Source organism: Notolepis coatsorum, assembly GCF_963971535.1.
Source record: "Notolepis coatsorum genome assembly, chromosome: 3".
In the NCBI taxonomy this organism is placed as follows: Eukaryota; Metazoa; Chordata; class Actinopteri; order Aulopiformes; family Paralepididae; genus Notolepis; species Notolepis coatsorum.
This window is the reverse complement of record NC_140167.1, coordinates 63,442,622-63,458,832: the sequence shown is the minus strand read 5'-3', so window position 1 is coordinate 63,458,832 and position 16,211 is coordinate 63,442,622. Positions and strand designations below refer to the sequence as shown.

Here is a 16,211-nt window from a genome sequence, read left to right as displayed (position 1 = left end):
AGATGACTAAATATGATGAAAATGAAAAAGGAGCACTTGACACATGACACATGACTAAGACTAAAACTAAAATGAAAATAGCTGCCAAAATTAACACTCAAAGCATAACCACTTCGAGAGGGCCAAAGCCTTGCTGTTATGACTCACATATAGCAGCAACTCAGAACGAGAGTGAACAAGGAAACACAGAGGAACTGAGATCAAACCTATACAGCATGCACGCACACACGTGACACGTCACACACACAAGTTAAAAGTAAAATACAATTCACGTACATTACATAATGTGTACAGCTCTGTTTCGATTTGTGAATATGAACAAGTCTCTCCTTAACACATTCCCGCCCAAGCACGGAGATCTCCGTGTTTCGATTCCACCCGTTGTGGACAGAGGCACGGATATATCCGTGGGAAGTTGTTATTGCTTTTATTCCATTTTAATAACCTATTCAAGGTCGCCGAGCGGCACTGCAGATTTACCCTACTCTATGAATTCGAGAAGGTGCAATACCGGCCAGATCCTCTTAGGGGCGCTATCGCAATAATGCAGTGTGCCCTGTGGCTGAACGGATCAGTCTTTTTTTTTTACTTTCAATAGCAGGATTCTGGATGTGCAGCATGTAGCTTGGATTACGTTTCGGATCGCAGATTTCACCATGCAATAAGGGGATTTATCATCAGCCAATGGACATATCGATCTACCAGATGGCGATCGATAACGGGGAAATGCTCGGGGGGGGGGGGATCAGCCCAGACCACGGTAAGATCTTTTTCGCGTAAATTACAGCCCGATCGGGCATTGTTTTGATAGCCATCCAGGCGTTCGGCCTATGTGGCTAGTTAGACGAACACGGTTATTGGTAATCAATAATAATAAACAACGTCCCCGGCCCCCCCCCCCCTTTCATGCATACATGCTTTGGGATCGTGTGGATCATATGCAGTTTGAGTTATTTCTGTAGCATCTGTAAAACGGAAATGCCATTGGATATAACGTTAGCAGCTATTAGCTCTATATCTAGCCTTCCAGAAAATATACTAGTCCCAAATCCCGTATTATATTCACGGCGCTATAAAATGAGAACCTATTGATGAATTTCTTTTTCTTTTTAAGCCATTTTGAAGGGACGGTTTATGGATTCAATTGACAATGAGAATGGACAGATAGCAATACTATAAAGTATAGATTTAGCTGTACAAACAGCCCCACGTTTGTTTACATTCCCCGGTCCTTGACATTAATTAGACTCAGCCCAATGGCCCCGAATGTGTTAAGCTGAACACTGGAGAGACAAGACTCTAGCGATGATGATGTCGACTCATGGAGACTAATCCTGGAGCTGCTCTGCAGACAGACAGACAGTGAGTAACAGCTCCCAGGATACCATGACAGCACCCACAGTGGTTACAGCTCCCAGGACACCATGACAGCACCCACAGTGGTTTTACTGGGATATAGGTACATGTTCTGATGCCGAGCCGTAAGTCCTGCTTTTAAATAAAACTCATTTGGAGGTAATAGCTCCAACAGAAATTCCTACGAGCCGGCAAAGGCGCTCACTAATTCATTACTCAATGGACCGAAGTGTCTCTTGATGACAGCATAGATTCAAGTCTTGATGCTCCGATTTCCAGCTCAGCGAGACAGTTGTCTTGTGAAGTTGTGTTTATATAGATATGTTGACTTAACCTCTTAATCCCTAGATACCAAGAACATGCAAATGGACCTTGTAGAAGTGGAGCAATCTTCCATTTACTTGGGTATGTTGTAGCAGAGTGGCCTATTGGCACTGCCCCTGACAGGCAGTCCAATTGCCATATATAGGACTCAGCTGAGTAGGGATGCCCCCCGGACCCCGGTTTTAAACGGGAACCGGTACTATATTAGAAAATACCGGAGTATTTATAAGCTCCGACGTCCTCGGTACTGCTATCGATACTCTAGAGAAATTATTATTATTATTATTATTATTATTTAAAAGTTGCGAACGATCTCTCCTCTCTCTGTCTCTGCACGAGAAGCGAGTCGCAGCGAGTCATTATTACACACACTCCTCGCGAGTCGCGCTACACATACATACGGGTACTCCTTAATGAAAGCGCTGTCAATAGTATGCAGCTGCAGCACGTCAGACCGCAGCGCTTACAAGCCCCGCACATACAAGCCCCGCACACCTGATGTGCTGCAGCTGGAAGCATCTCAGCGCTGTCTCCGTGCTGACGCGCGCTGCACACAGACACAGACAGCTCTGCATGGACTGAGTCGTGATGGCGGATAGAGCGAAGCGTTCACAAGTGCAACAAAACATTTGCCAGTAAGGGTGGCAATACGAGCAATCTATCAAAACATTTGTTTGCAAAACACTATATTAGTTTGCAGAAATGCGCCGTATTCGACTGCCTTGCGCGCAGTGGTCCATCTGCATCCACGTCCACTGCAGCCGGTAAGCCAAGATACGGAGTTTCCTAGGCTAATAACGAATTATTACAAATAGGCTAATAAACAAAATAATTGTTTAGCTACAAATACTACAATCTAAAAACTTTTTATAGATCGTCAAGCTGAGGTCAGCCACCAATGTGTCCCAGTGAGCCCACCACACATCCTCCCTCTACCTCCACCACCCAAAGTCCTTTCTCCCTAGCAGCTAGAGGAAAGATGACAGAGGATAGGGTGAACGAGTGTCACAGGGCTGTGACAAAGTTTGTTGTCAAAGGCCTGCACCCGTTCTCTACAGTGGAGTCCAATGACTTTAGGTAACAACTAATCATTCAGTGTATATCGTTTTTTTTGTATACATAGTTGTCTAACTTGTCTGTTGTTGTTATAAGTTATTATTGAAGCAGCTATTCCCACCACTCCACACAAATTTACAATAATTCAATCATTTCTAATCTTTACTGTAGGGAGATGACCAATGCTCTCAACTGCAAATATAAAAATCATAAAAAAATTATCAAAAAGAACCGATAAGAGTATCGATAAAGTACCGAACCGTTAAGCAGTATCGATAGGAGTAGTAGTATCGATAAAATCCTAACGATACCCATCCCTACAGCTGAGTTGATTGTGGAGAGTGAAGCAGAGCAGGAGAGAGGAGTGAAGTGAGAGCAGGAGAGAGGAGTGAAGTGAGAGCAGGAAAGAGGAGTGAAGTGAGAGCAGGAGAGAGGAGTGAGTTAAGAAAACAAAGAGCAATTGGATTTGAAGGAAACGGTGAGGGACTCATGTATCCTGTGGCACAACATGGCCGATCAAGTTCTCAAGTTCTTTAATAGTTGTCATACAGAAGTACAGAATACTTTCATACAAAATGCTTCTTACTGTTACGCTCCAGAGACTGTGCTAGACAAGATAGTATCAAATAACATAATATAGCATGTAATTTAGAAGAAGAAAAATGAGGTCACAGTGTTCGGTATAGACATATGTACAATGTTCTGAGTTACCATATAATATACAATACTATGCAGTGTACTAATGTACAGTACTATCTAGTGCAAAGCAGAAATGGGATGAGGTACAATTTTAGGTACAATTTACAGTAAGGTGTACGAGTTGTAGTGCAATCCTTCATCAATAAATATAAAGTGTGGGGAGTGGGTGCTACAGTGTGTTTGTTTAAAGTGGGTGTGTGCTATAAAGTGTGTGGAGTGGGTGCTACAGTGTGTTTGTTTAAAGTGAGTGTGTGCGTGTGGATGTGTGTGCTATGTGCGTTTGGTGGTTGTTGTTGTGTAGTGTTCATTCATTGTTCGTTTAGCAGCCTGATGGCCTGGGGATAGAAGCTTCTTCTGAGTCTTTCTGTGCTCGCCTTGAGACTCCGGTATCGCTTGCCTGACCGCAGCAGTTCAAAGAGGCAGTTGTTCGGGTGACTGGAGTCTTTAATGATTCTCTTAGCCTTGCCCTTGCAACGCTTGTTGTAAATGTTCTGGAGGGTGGGGAGCCCCCCTCCAATTGTGCGTTCGGCTGAACGTGTCACTCTTTGTAGTCTGCTTCGGTCTTGTGCAGTGCTATTCCCAAACCAGGAGGTGATGTTGCCGGTCAAGATGCTCTCTATTGTACATGAGTAGAAGTTCTTAAGGATCTTCTGACTGACTTGGAACTTCCTTAGGCGCCTGAGGAAGTAGAGGCGTTGTCGTGCCTTCTTCACAACACTGTCAATGTGTGTGGTCCATGTCAAGTCCTCGGATATGTAGGCTCCGAGGTACTTAAAGCTGTTGACTCTCTCAACCGGTGCCCCGTCGATGCTGAGGGGGCTGTAGTCCTTGACCCCCGACCTCCTGAAGTCCACAATCATCTCCTTTGTTTTGCTGACGTTCAGGGAGAGGCTGTTTTCCTGGCACCATCCCGCCAGGACCTTGACCTCTTCCAGGTAGGCCCTCTCGTCGTTGGCAGAGATCAGGCCCACCACCACTGTGTCGTCAGCAAATTTGATGATTGTATTGCTACTCCGCTGAGCCACACAGTCGTGTGTGTACAGGGAGTAGAGGAGGGGACTCAGAACACAGCCCAGGAGATCTCTATCTCCTGTAAAGAGAGGACACCAGTGCTGGCAAGTTAACTTCTTCACTGAACTGTCCGATCAGAGATCTCTGTATCTCCTGTAAAGAGAGGACACCAGTGCTGGACTCATGTATCCTGTGGCACAACATGGCCGATCAGAGATCTCTATCTCCTGTAAAGAGAGGACACCAGTGCTGGCAAGTTAACTTCTTCACTGAACTGTCTCTTCAAACCCACAACTATCCCGGACTTGACCACCTTTTAAATTACTCAAGATCTCCATTGTCCTGTTCTCCAGCTTCCCCTACAAATCTCCAAGCTCTCCTCAGCCACCACTTCAGCCTAGCAGCCACCACTTCAGCCTGCTACCCCCCACACACACACACTCACTGAGCACACACAATCTGGACTGTTGGTTTTGTTTTACGGTACTTATTGCCGTTTTGCACTTGTGTTCTATGTATCTGGTTTGCACTTGTTTTTGTGTGTTATTGAATATAATATATATAATTTCACTAACTACTGTTTCAGATTCAGATTACTTTATTCGCCATTTCATACAGGTACAAAATGGAACGTGTTTTGGCATTACAGTGCATACTTTTTTCACAATTAAGAACAATACAACAGTAAATAAATAATTTTAAGTAAAGTGCAAGATAGGACAGAACAGTGAGACAACAATAAGACTGTGAAAGTGCGGTGGTTGGGGACATGGATACAGTGCAACACAAAGTTCAAGTCCAGAAGTCCAGTTTGCCCGCCTCTTATTGAAACCCTTATCACAAGCCATTTTTTTGTAGTGGAGGTTACTAGAGTTAACCAGTATTGGACAGTAAGCTTTATTTAGCTTATTTCATTTGTTGACAGGTAGCCTGTCTGACTCCCAAAGCACAATTGTAATTTTTTATTTTTATATTGATCTTTTTCCCCCTCCTTTTTCCTCCGATTTTCTCCCATCCCAATGTTAGTCGTTATGCCAATTCCCAATCCCCTTCCTGGTCGCTGCGCACTTACCCCCCACAGTCGGTCTGGGAGAGTGGAGGCTACCACGTGCTTCCTCCGACACACGTCCAGCCAATCAACCGCTTCTTTTCACCTGGCAGCGCGGATTCTCACTGAGAGGGTGTAACGTGTGGAAGGATCACACTACCCCCCTTAGATCCTATCCGCGCTGAGCAGGCGCCCCGACCGAACTGTAGGAGTCGCTGTTTACAACGACCCGGACCCACCCCGCCAGCTTTCCCACCCTCTAATACTGCCAATTGTATTAGTGTGAACGGCCAGCCAAGCTGGTGACAACGCCGGAGCTGTGAGCTGGATTCGAACAGGTGAATCCAGCGTCTCCGGCGTTTGGTGACGAACGCAATCTCTGCTACGCCACCTGACCGCACCTACAATTGTAATTTTTTAAATATCTGATTAAATTGGGTTGACCGCCGCTACAATGTACTTTTAGGCAGATTTTCAGAAAATATGGCTAGGGCTTAAGAGGTTACAGGAACAGGCCAACATTAGCTTAAAACTAGGCTAGGTGGTCCATCTCCGCTTCCATTCATGTGTGCTAAGCTAGGCTAGCTTGCAGCCGGATAGCTTTCTACTGAACACACAGAGAGGAAATTGGTATCTATCTTCTTGTCCAGACTCTGGAGAAGACGGTGAACTCATTTCCCAATAATGTTGGCGAGTTCCTTTAAAATGTCCAAGATCATTGGAATAGCACAAGGTAAATTCAGTTTTAGGGTGGATTTCCCCTCTATGTGTGCATAAAGGTCTCCACGTCTGATAGTCCCACTCAGGCCATCTATTCACGTCACTCTGAGTGTAATGACACCAGCCGCCGCGGCCTTCAGGAGGCATGTCATTCCACACCCTAGACTTCAGACAAGGCCAATATAGGGAAAAGGGAAATTGATGAAATAGAAAGAAGTGGTCCACTGACTCCTTGTTTGGACATATGAAACCGTACCTTTACAATAACCATCAACAAAAGAAAAACCTTACACTTTGCAGTTGGCAACTGAAATAATACCGTCTGGACGTCTTGTGAGAATAAAGCAGTCATATTGCTTCCTGACCCAGGATTCATTACGTCGTAGCGTCCGGCTGAACAGAACGAGTGTGATCTGGTCTGAGGGGTGTGCGTGCAAACTGCTGCAGTCAGATAGAACAGCCAGATCTACTACTATACTATACAAGGTACATATTTTACCTTATGTTATATAGCCATAAGTAATATATTGACATATTTTACGAAAATGTACGATGTGTACATATTACAAATAAGTACATATATTACATATTATTTCTGACCGGAGATGAAGATATCCTGCTCTGCAACTTATATATATATATATTATGTACCTTTTTTCCTGTGGTCAATTTATTTATGTTTTTGATGAGACCATGTTGGATAGAGACCTACAAGTCTACAGGTTCACCTTTTTGAGGAATTGAGGGAATAGAACACTGGCTGATTTAGCCACCAACACCCATTAATTTGTGTAGCTAAATGGTTATCAATGGTCCATTATACACTCATGAAACTTACTCGGCACATGAAGGACTTTCAGTAAAAAAAAAGAAAACCGGAGAAATTGGATTTATAAGGTTTTGTCATGTGACAGAGTAATGTAGCCATGCCCCTGAGAGCAGGAGTCCGGATATGAGTCTGACCCTGGATCATTTGCGGGGGAAGTCAGTTATTACAGTATATAGACTGGTGTTTTATGAGTTTGGGTTTAACCTAAATCTAATATCAGAACTATACGTCCAAGGATAACTACGCCACCCCACCCAACCCCCACACCCACGCCAAGCCACCCCACAGCCCCCTAACTCTGGTCAACTCAGCAGCTGCCCCCGGCGAAACGTCCACAGAACACCTCTTTAACGTCAAAATAGAGTAGGAGGTAAAACAAGAGAGCTGGTGTAATATGTAGCACAACTGTTTTCACTTGAGATTTGACTTGAGGGTGATATCGGATATCGATGTGAAATATATAGAGTTGTTTTGATGGCCGTAGTCATAAAGGTGGGACATTGGGACGTTCTTCAGTGACTACCACCAGTAATTTCCTGTTCCGTTATTCTAAGCAGGGGGGGTTAGGTCCTCACACAGTCGGAATGTTTGACCATCACAAAATAGCAGAACAGCTGATGTTGCTTGCTGCTGACCACGGCGCAGTCTTTCCAAAACGGACTGTCTGGTCTAGAGGTCAGCGTCGGACGAGTGTGTATCCTTTTCTGTTATTATTTCTGTTATTGTCAGATAAAACACTGACAACAGAAAGGACTACGATCTAACTGTCATATTCTGTGTTATTGTCAGATAAAACACTGACGACAACAGATAGGACTACGATCGAACTGTCATATTCTGTGTTATTGTCAGATAAAACACTGACGACAACAGTGCGGTCAGGCAAGCGATACCGGAGTCTCATGGCAAGCACAGAAAGACTCAGAAGAAGCTTCTATCCCCAGGCCATCAGGTTGCTCAACGAACAATAACACTATGCAACAACCGGGCGGCTACGTGGCGTAGTGGGCAAGGCGCTCGCCACGAATGCGGATACGCTGGGCTCGCCTGTTCGAGCCCAGTGCTCCACATTGCTTTCAGTTTAACTGGTCGTTCATACTAATACACATTGGCCGTATTAGGGGGTGGGAAACTGATGGGTGGGGATCGGGCGTTGTGGACAGCGACTCCTACAGGTCGGTTGGTGCGCCTGTGCAGTAGAATCAGGAAGTGTCGGGGGCAGCGTGAGCCTCCCACGCGTTACTCCTCGCCACTGAGAGATCGAGCTGCGCAGGTGAAAAGATGCGACTGCTGTTACCTCAAGTACCGGAGGGGACTTGTGCTATGTATGACTTAGTCCACATTGCAGCCGGCTTGTGGGAGGCAAGAAACAGCGTTCGTGACAGGGGAGGGGTGAATTGGATGATACGAAATTGGGATGGGAGAAAATGTAGAAAATGGGAGAAAAAAGTGGATAAAAAAAAACACTATGCAACAACCATCAAAAGCACTCACAGCACACACTTCCACACACTCACACTCACTTTAAACAAACAACTAGGGATGCCCCGATCACGTTTTTTGCCACCGATACCGATCACCGATCGTCGTGAGCCATATCGGCCGATACCGATCCGATACCGATCGTTTTTGATTAAAAAGAAATTAAAAATTATTTTATATAAAAAGTTTTTTTTTTTTTTTATATAAAATATATATATTATATAATTAGACTTGTACTTGTATTATCTGCGAGACATCGCCACCACGCAACAAGTCAAAATGCTCGCTATCTCCACTGTCTGTGTGTACATACTCTGCTTTGATCAAATCACATTCGGCTCTGCAGATTTACCCTAGGCTCTGCAGATATACCCTACTCCCTCAGCTATCCCCGTTAATGACTGCGACGCAAGCCGGGCTTCGAATATGCATCGAATGAGTGTTATAAGACATTGATATCAGGAGCTGTCTGTAGCTACTGCTAGCCGGAAATATAACGTTAAGACAACGCCTCAGTGAACTATTTAGTTGAATGGGACATTTCGTTTTGAACAGTGAGCTAAGCTAACGTGAGCTAACAGAGGTATCATACACTAGTACTAGATAACTAGACTATTGCTGGAGCATTTGTTGATATCAGGAGCTATCAGTAGCTAGCCGGCTAGATACCGTTCAGTTAGACAATGCCTCATCATGTATTAAACTAAAAGTGAATAGTTGACTGGGTCATTTTGTAGCGGTAGCTAACGTTAGCTCATGGAGGTCCCGTCCCACTAGACTAGACTAGACCCGTGTTTACATGCGTGCGGGAGGAGCTGGAGGAGGAGCAGACGCGCAGCACTGTGTGCAGCTCCCGGTGTCTGAGACAGAACTCAGCGAGTGAGATCTGTTTTGACGATCGGCGAAAATAAAACAGTAACGATAGCTAGGTAGCTAACGTTAGCTCAGGTCGAATGCACTATCTAGACTCAGCGTGTTTACAAACTCTACACGGGTACGGGCGGGGCTAGGGAGGAGGAGCAGTTTGCAGTTCCTGTGCGTCTGAGACAAGCGAGTGAGATATCCACTTGATCAGTTTCCGCGATCGGCGAATATGACTCATTATCGGAATTCCCCGATCGCATATTTATACTGATTATCGGCCGATAACGATCGATGGCCGATCGATCGGGGCATCCCTACAAACAACTCACTGCAGCACCCACTCTACACACTTTAGAACACCTAAACACACTTTATATTTATTGGCAAAGAATTTGCACTACAACCCATACCTCAGTACACCTTACTGTAAATTGTACCTAAATGTACCTCATCCCATTTCTGCTTTGCACTATATAGTATATTGTAATTAGTATATTGTATAGTATATTGTATGGTAACTCAGTTACTTCTACTCTGCATTGAACATTGTACATATGTACATACTGAACACTTGTGTCTACGTACGTGACTTCTATTTTATACTTGCTATACTAATTTTATTTTATACTTATCCTTTTGTCTAGCACAGTCTCTGGAGCGTAACAGAAAGAAGCATTTTGTATTAAAGTATTCTGTACTTCTGTATGACAACTAATAAAGAAACTTGAACTTGAAGAAACTTGAGATAAGACTACAATCGAACTGTCCCTTTCTAGTTATTATTACCCGTATATTACTGTCCTATGCACTTCATTAATAGTGACACATGAAGACCATTCACAAATGTTCCTGTTTGCGCAGACTGTGAGGCCCTCCGGATATGAGTGTTAGTGAAACAGTTACAAATGTAGGTCTAATGTTGGCTAAATGTAACCATCTATTCTCTTCTAATGTGTTGCATCTTACTGTCGTCCCTTGCACATCTTTATAATTCCAATGCTACTGGCAATTATGGTGATTCATTGATGTTGAGTTATTCCTTTGTTTGTACTTTGTTTGCAAGTCCCTGTGGATAAAAAGCACTAACTAAATGCCTAAAATGTAAATGTACAACGGTTTGGCTTGATAACAGCTTAGTTTAGATGGGTCACTGTGCTAAATCAATACAACATAAGAGTAAGACCCTGGGACTGCTTTATAAAGCGTTTCTTCTTTTTTACCATGGAGCACGGCGATCTCAGTCGACCTCGCCTTGTCCTCCGTTGTTTATGATCGCGCCTTCTCTTTCTCAGCATTGTACGGCTGTGGTCCCTTGTACATTGTTATGATGCTACTGGCAATTATGTTGATTCATTATGTTGACTCTATTCTTCTCTTTGCTCTCGCTGCACGTCCCTCTGGTGAAGATCCGAAAGATTTAAGTCTAAACGGCGAAGAATCAAAGTGCAAGTGCATAATGGTTGGGCTCTATAATAGCTTAGTTTAGACGGATCGAACGAAACAAAGACCTGAGACCAGCTGTGTGTGCATGTCCTCATCTACATACCTCTGCGTCAGTGTGCTCAACTTCACCTTTGACAGTATCAGCCAGTCTACTACTACCAGCGGTACAACGGTTAGACTTGATCATTGGATAGCTCACTGGGCTTAATCAATGGAACAATTAAGGCTTGAGACCCACTAACTTATGACTTCAGTGTTATTTCCATACAGAGGATCTATTCGGAGGCTCACCACAATAGACAAGGCAGGCCTAATACAAATAGCCTAGATTTCTCAAACTGACACACAATAGCTAACATCATTCCATGTATGACATGTACACCGTATGTGTGCATCTCACCCGCCCTGGCCTGCTGCCACCGCTGTAAATAACCTAATAATACACCAGAGTTCACCTCGGCCTATGTGTGTTTAGTGTGCTCCTGAACTCGACCTTGTCTTGTCATCAGTGTGCTTAGAAGGAGGCCAGCTATCATACGTGCATAATAACATCATGCAGGTATGACATAATGACAGCATAGACATAATGACTGCTTTTACAATGCTAGCTATAGTCTCTGTGTCTCTGCCTCTCTCTCTGCCTCTCTATCTCTCTCATAAAGCATTATACATAAGGCATTGTTAAGTGTGTATTATATTATTATAATCACTATAATTACAACACTATGTGTATGATATGCTGTAACACAGCACCATGTGCAACAACTCTATAGAGGTTTGAATCCTTTCAGAGGTAACAAATTATAGAGATTCATAATGTATTCTAATGCATGGCAATACATAATGCATGTAAATTAATGATTAAGTGACTACAATGAGTAACAAAAACCTGTTAGGTCTTCAGTTTGAAAGGAGCTGAATGGCTTCAACAACAGGCCATGGAGGTGCAGCATAACATAGACCTAACTAATCGATTATAAACATAGTCCATAACTATTTCTATAATCGATTAGTTGCCGATTAGTTGCAGCCCTAGTGCGCGCCACTTATAACACTGTACTTCTCTGTATGCACGACTCTGAATGCACTTTAAGTAAACATTCCTTATTATTGAACAAGATCATTGGGGAGGCATGGATGGTAAAGAGGCCGGGCGGCCAGTAACCGAAAGGTTGCCGGTTCGACCCCCGCCACTGACAGGAGGGTGTATCCCCAGTAGTGAGCTGGTGACTAAAGGCCGGTGGTATTACATCTACGGTGCCCACCATCGCTGCCCTTGAGCAAGGCACTGAACCCCAAATAACTGCTCCAGGGGCGCTGCACTGTGGGGGGACTGTGTGTATGTGTAACAAGGAGGTATATGTGAAAAGACAAATTTTAATTGTCTCGTGTACATTGACAATAAAATTATCTTCTTCCGAGATCAATAAATAAAGTTGGCCTATAGTCCTCTGAATGTTGAAAACTCTAGTGGGTTACTACAATACCAAGCATATAAGGGACAGTTTAGTGTCCGTGACACAGGCCAACCACAAATAAACATAGCAAACTAATACAATATCACATTAATAATGTCTGGCCTCACACAGTCCTTCCCTACTGCTCCATTGTGTATATTGCTGCCAATACCAGGTTACCACGACCATATGACAACAGTTTCAGACAGAAGGTACAGAACTGATAACATGACATGTGATTTTTGCAATGTATGGGCAAAGTTTGCCTACCACCGCTTACAAATAACGTTAAAAACAGAGGGTAATTACACATACAGTGTGGGGTAATAATCACGTCGTCACCTACCCTCATTTTCAGATGTCGGACACGCCACCTGCAGAACCAGATCAAATGTTTTCTCTGGGTTCTCTCTGAAATTAATTTAAAAGAAAAAAAGAAAAACACAATTTACCCAGGGGCACGATGTAACATCTGTTCATGTTACACAGTCACTGCTGCAATATTCTGCATTCAACGCTTGAAACTGACACCTGTGGGGCTTTCATTTAGCCACTTACTACACATGTATTCCGTGGAGAGACTTAATTAACTGGCCTGTGCACGGTCACATTTGTATCAATTTAGGGAGTCTTGTCAGTGTCAGTCTACCAGCCTGTGTGTGAGTCCATGTCACACTCTTAGTACAGATGTTCTCAAACTATTTCCTGTCAAGGACCGTCAAATAGACACACGTAATAGGTCCGGGACCCCCATCTGATTTAATAATATTTGCTGTTAAGATATGAATTCTTCCAGAATTCCATAACTGTCTATACTGTTGGTGGGGAGATAACAGAGGAGAGAGAGAAACCTATCATCAGAGTAGTCGTTCATATGCATTCTATCACTGGACTGACTTATTGTGAAATTAAACTACTCCCACTTTATCTGGGGACCCCACTTTTGGAAAAACCACTGCTCTAGTTAGTATAATAATAAGTCCTTCATCCCACATGCCATTATTCTGATGAATTATTACGATTTTTATTCTAACCATGGTACTGGTTATGTATCTGAAGCTGTGTTTTTGTTGTTGTTGTTGTTGTTGTTGTTGTTGTTGTTTCTCTTTTGTCTTTATATTGGGCTGTTTTGGGCCAATGTCTTTTGTGCCTGTATGGTGTTTGTATTGTGTTGTCTTGTTGATTGCAACCATGGTGAAACCAAAGAAAAATGTTCATGAAAGTGGACAAATAAAAATATCTATCTATATTGATTGATTGACAAATGTATTAACAGATTGCAGAATGGGTACAATACAGTACAGCTCAATACACACAATTGTTAAGGGAATGCAGACCAGAGAAAGACTTTCGTCTTGTTTACATCAGGGTCCCCCATTTTCAATGCATCATAACATAATATGACATACATGACATACAGATAGACAGTACTGCTACATCTATACATTTATGACATACCAGATTTACAAATACAGTAGCCTACTGTTTGTGATACAAAAAAGAGTCTAAAAAAGAGAGTATATACAATCATGACATCAGTTGATCTGATTTAACAGTAGACCGACTGGAATACAAACTTTGGTCTGAGACTGACAGGCTAAATGTAATGTTAACCTATTTGTGGCAGCCTGCTGCTTGGCTAACAGAGCAGCTAATTGGTCAGCTATCGCGACACCGTGCATCACACTGAGACTGTGACCCAGACGCTGCTCCACCAGCTGGCCTTACCCGCTAATTCCACCGTTAGTCAGAGGAGATCACGTCTCAAATTACACCTAACATTCCTTCATATTAATACAGACTCGTTTCGTTGCGTTTACACACCCCAGCCTGACTATACTAGCCATTAGCTTTATGTTCGTTCGCTAACAACAAGCCGATAGAGAGAGAGAGAAACTCGCGGCTTACTTTATTCTGCTGTCCATGGTTACAACATGGTGCTGCCGAGGCGGCGTGCTGCTGTCCGAGAGTCCGAGACAGATAGATTTAGTTAGCGTTCCGAATGTCAACGACGTGCACGTTCCGTTAACTTGCGGTGTCTAGTGTCTAATAATGTCTGTCGAAAGCGGCGACTTCAAGGATGAACAGTGAATGTGTGCCTTCCTTGTTCGCTGTGTGTGTGTGTGTATGTGTGTGTGTGTGTTTCAGTAGCACGGTGCTATTTCCCACAACAAACACACCACTCCACCAGGAAGTGCTGTCAAACGATTTTGTGACGTCAGCTCGTCTGATAAACACCTTGCTGCTTCCCCCCCCTCAAGCATCCTCTCAAATTCGGATGAATAATAATGACGATGCTTACACGTACACTAGTGTCTACCCCCACTTTTCTTTGTAATCCGAGTGAGTCATGTATGTATGCCATAATTAATGTTATCCATGAAAAGCTGTGTCCCATTAGTGTAGCCAACTGCATGCATGTATACCAAATGCTGCAGTCAGAGCATGTGGCTACAATACATGGTTCTCAATCAGCTGAGAAGATGTTATTCCTTTGTAGTAAGCTATGTTTTATCTTACATGTATAGAAAGTAGCTTATTACAGCCTTACATACTGCATAATTGCACATCAAAGCTGAACATGATATGTCAGCATTAGGCAACAGTCAACCTATGCATCTGCTGAGTCAACCAGCAGTGTACTGTACACGTAGCCTATTAAGTCCCCTGTTTATATTTGTTGCATGGTAAATTAAAACCAAAAGCTTCAGTGTGTACCTCTCTCTCTCGCTCCATCTCTCCACACTCTTACTCCTTCTACCCTTTCTTTCATTCTCTCTCTCTCTCTCTCTCTCTCTCTCTCTCTCTCTCTCTCTCTCTCTCTCTCTCTCTCTCTCTCTCTCTCTCTCTATCTCCCCCCCAGAGAGTTGGTCCCTGGATCGGGGCCAGTTTCCTTCAGGCTGACTGGAAGGTAATTAAGTGGCAGCAGACTGGGGCATGCTGTTTCAGGCACCCGTATGAAATGATAATGGCAGTCCCTGCTGCCTCAACCATTCAAAAAGGCATGACACACACACGCATGTGCAGACACACACATCACACATAGCCTACAGAGAGAGGTGTGTGTGGCGGGGGAGGGGGGGGGGGGTAGACAGACAGACAACACATGCATGCAAATACACACACACACTTACACACACACACACACACATACACACGCACACACTCAGAGCACCTGGACTATTTTAACACACACTTATACACACACACATGCACTGAGGGGGGTGCTTTCATCGTGCTATAATGGTGTGGTTTTAACAGTCCGGGTTAAAATTACAGGGGGCCGCACAGTATAGACAATCCTGCAACAACATCAATTTGGACAAACCTAATGTTGAAAAGACAATGCAGCGCCCCTGTCAGGCATGGAAATATATACATACATGCACACACACACACACATACTATTACTCTAGTTGAATATGCTTTCAAACTACTTGAGTTGTGCTTGATTCATCTCTGACCCTTGAACAACTTAAAAAGTCACTGAAGATAAGATAAAATAACCGTTTTAAGTATTCAAAATATAACCCCAATCATCCTACATACATCCTGCTGGTATCTTAACCCTGTGTTAGCTTGTAATTATAACCATCCATCTGACATTTTGGTCAAAAAGAGTTACAATGGGGTAAAAGCTGGTAAAATAAATAAATAAATACAGTATATAATTTAAAACGGGATTTGAAAGCTAATTATATCAGAAACACTCTGAACTCACATGTACCCTTTTAATTGCAAGACCACAAATCATTAACTCATTCATTCAACCTTTGTTTAAACTCAAGAGACATTGAGGTTTCCCTCGTTTACAGTGACGTTGAGTTAAAAGAGACAATTAAAAGATAGGATAACACAAAGATAAAATAAGATAAAAACAAGATAAAATAATTTTCTAAATTAATTCTAACTGTAGGCTGAG

At 43.2% G+C, this 16,211-nt stretch overlaps 1 protein-coding gene across 1 annotated transcript in view; it reads right to left on the bottom strand.

Moving 5' to 3' along the window:
• Positions 1–14,327, bottom strand: part of dennd1b (DENN/MADD domain containing 1B) — a 467,783-nt gene extending 453,456 nt beyond the window's left edge. Inside the window, exons 1-2 of the mRNA XM_084311228.1 lie at positions 14,198–14,327; positions 12,636–12,700 (exon numbers count right to left, since the gene is read on the bottom strand). Of these exons, the coding sequence (XP_084167354.1) occupies positions 12,636–12,700; positions 14,198–14,214 (82 nt within the window). The 5' untranslated portion in view covers positions 14,215–14,327. The remainder of the gene's footprint in view (positions 1–12,635; positions 12,701–14,197) is intronic.
• Between the last annotated feature and the right edge of the window lie 1,884 nt (positions 14,328–16,211).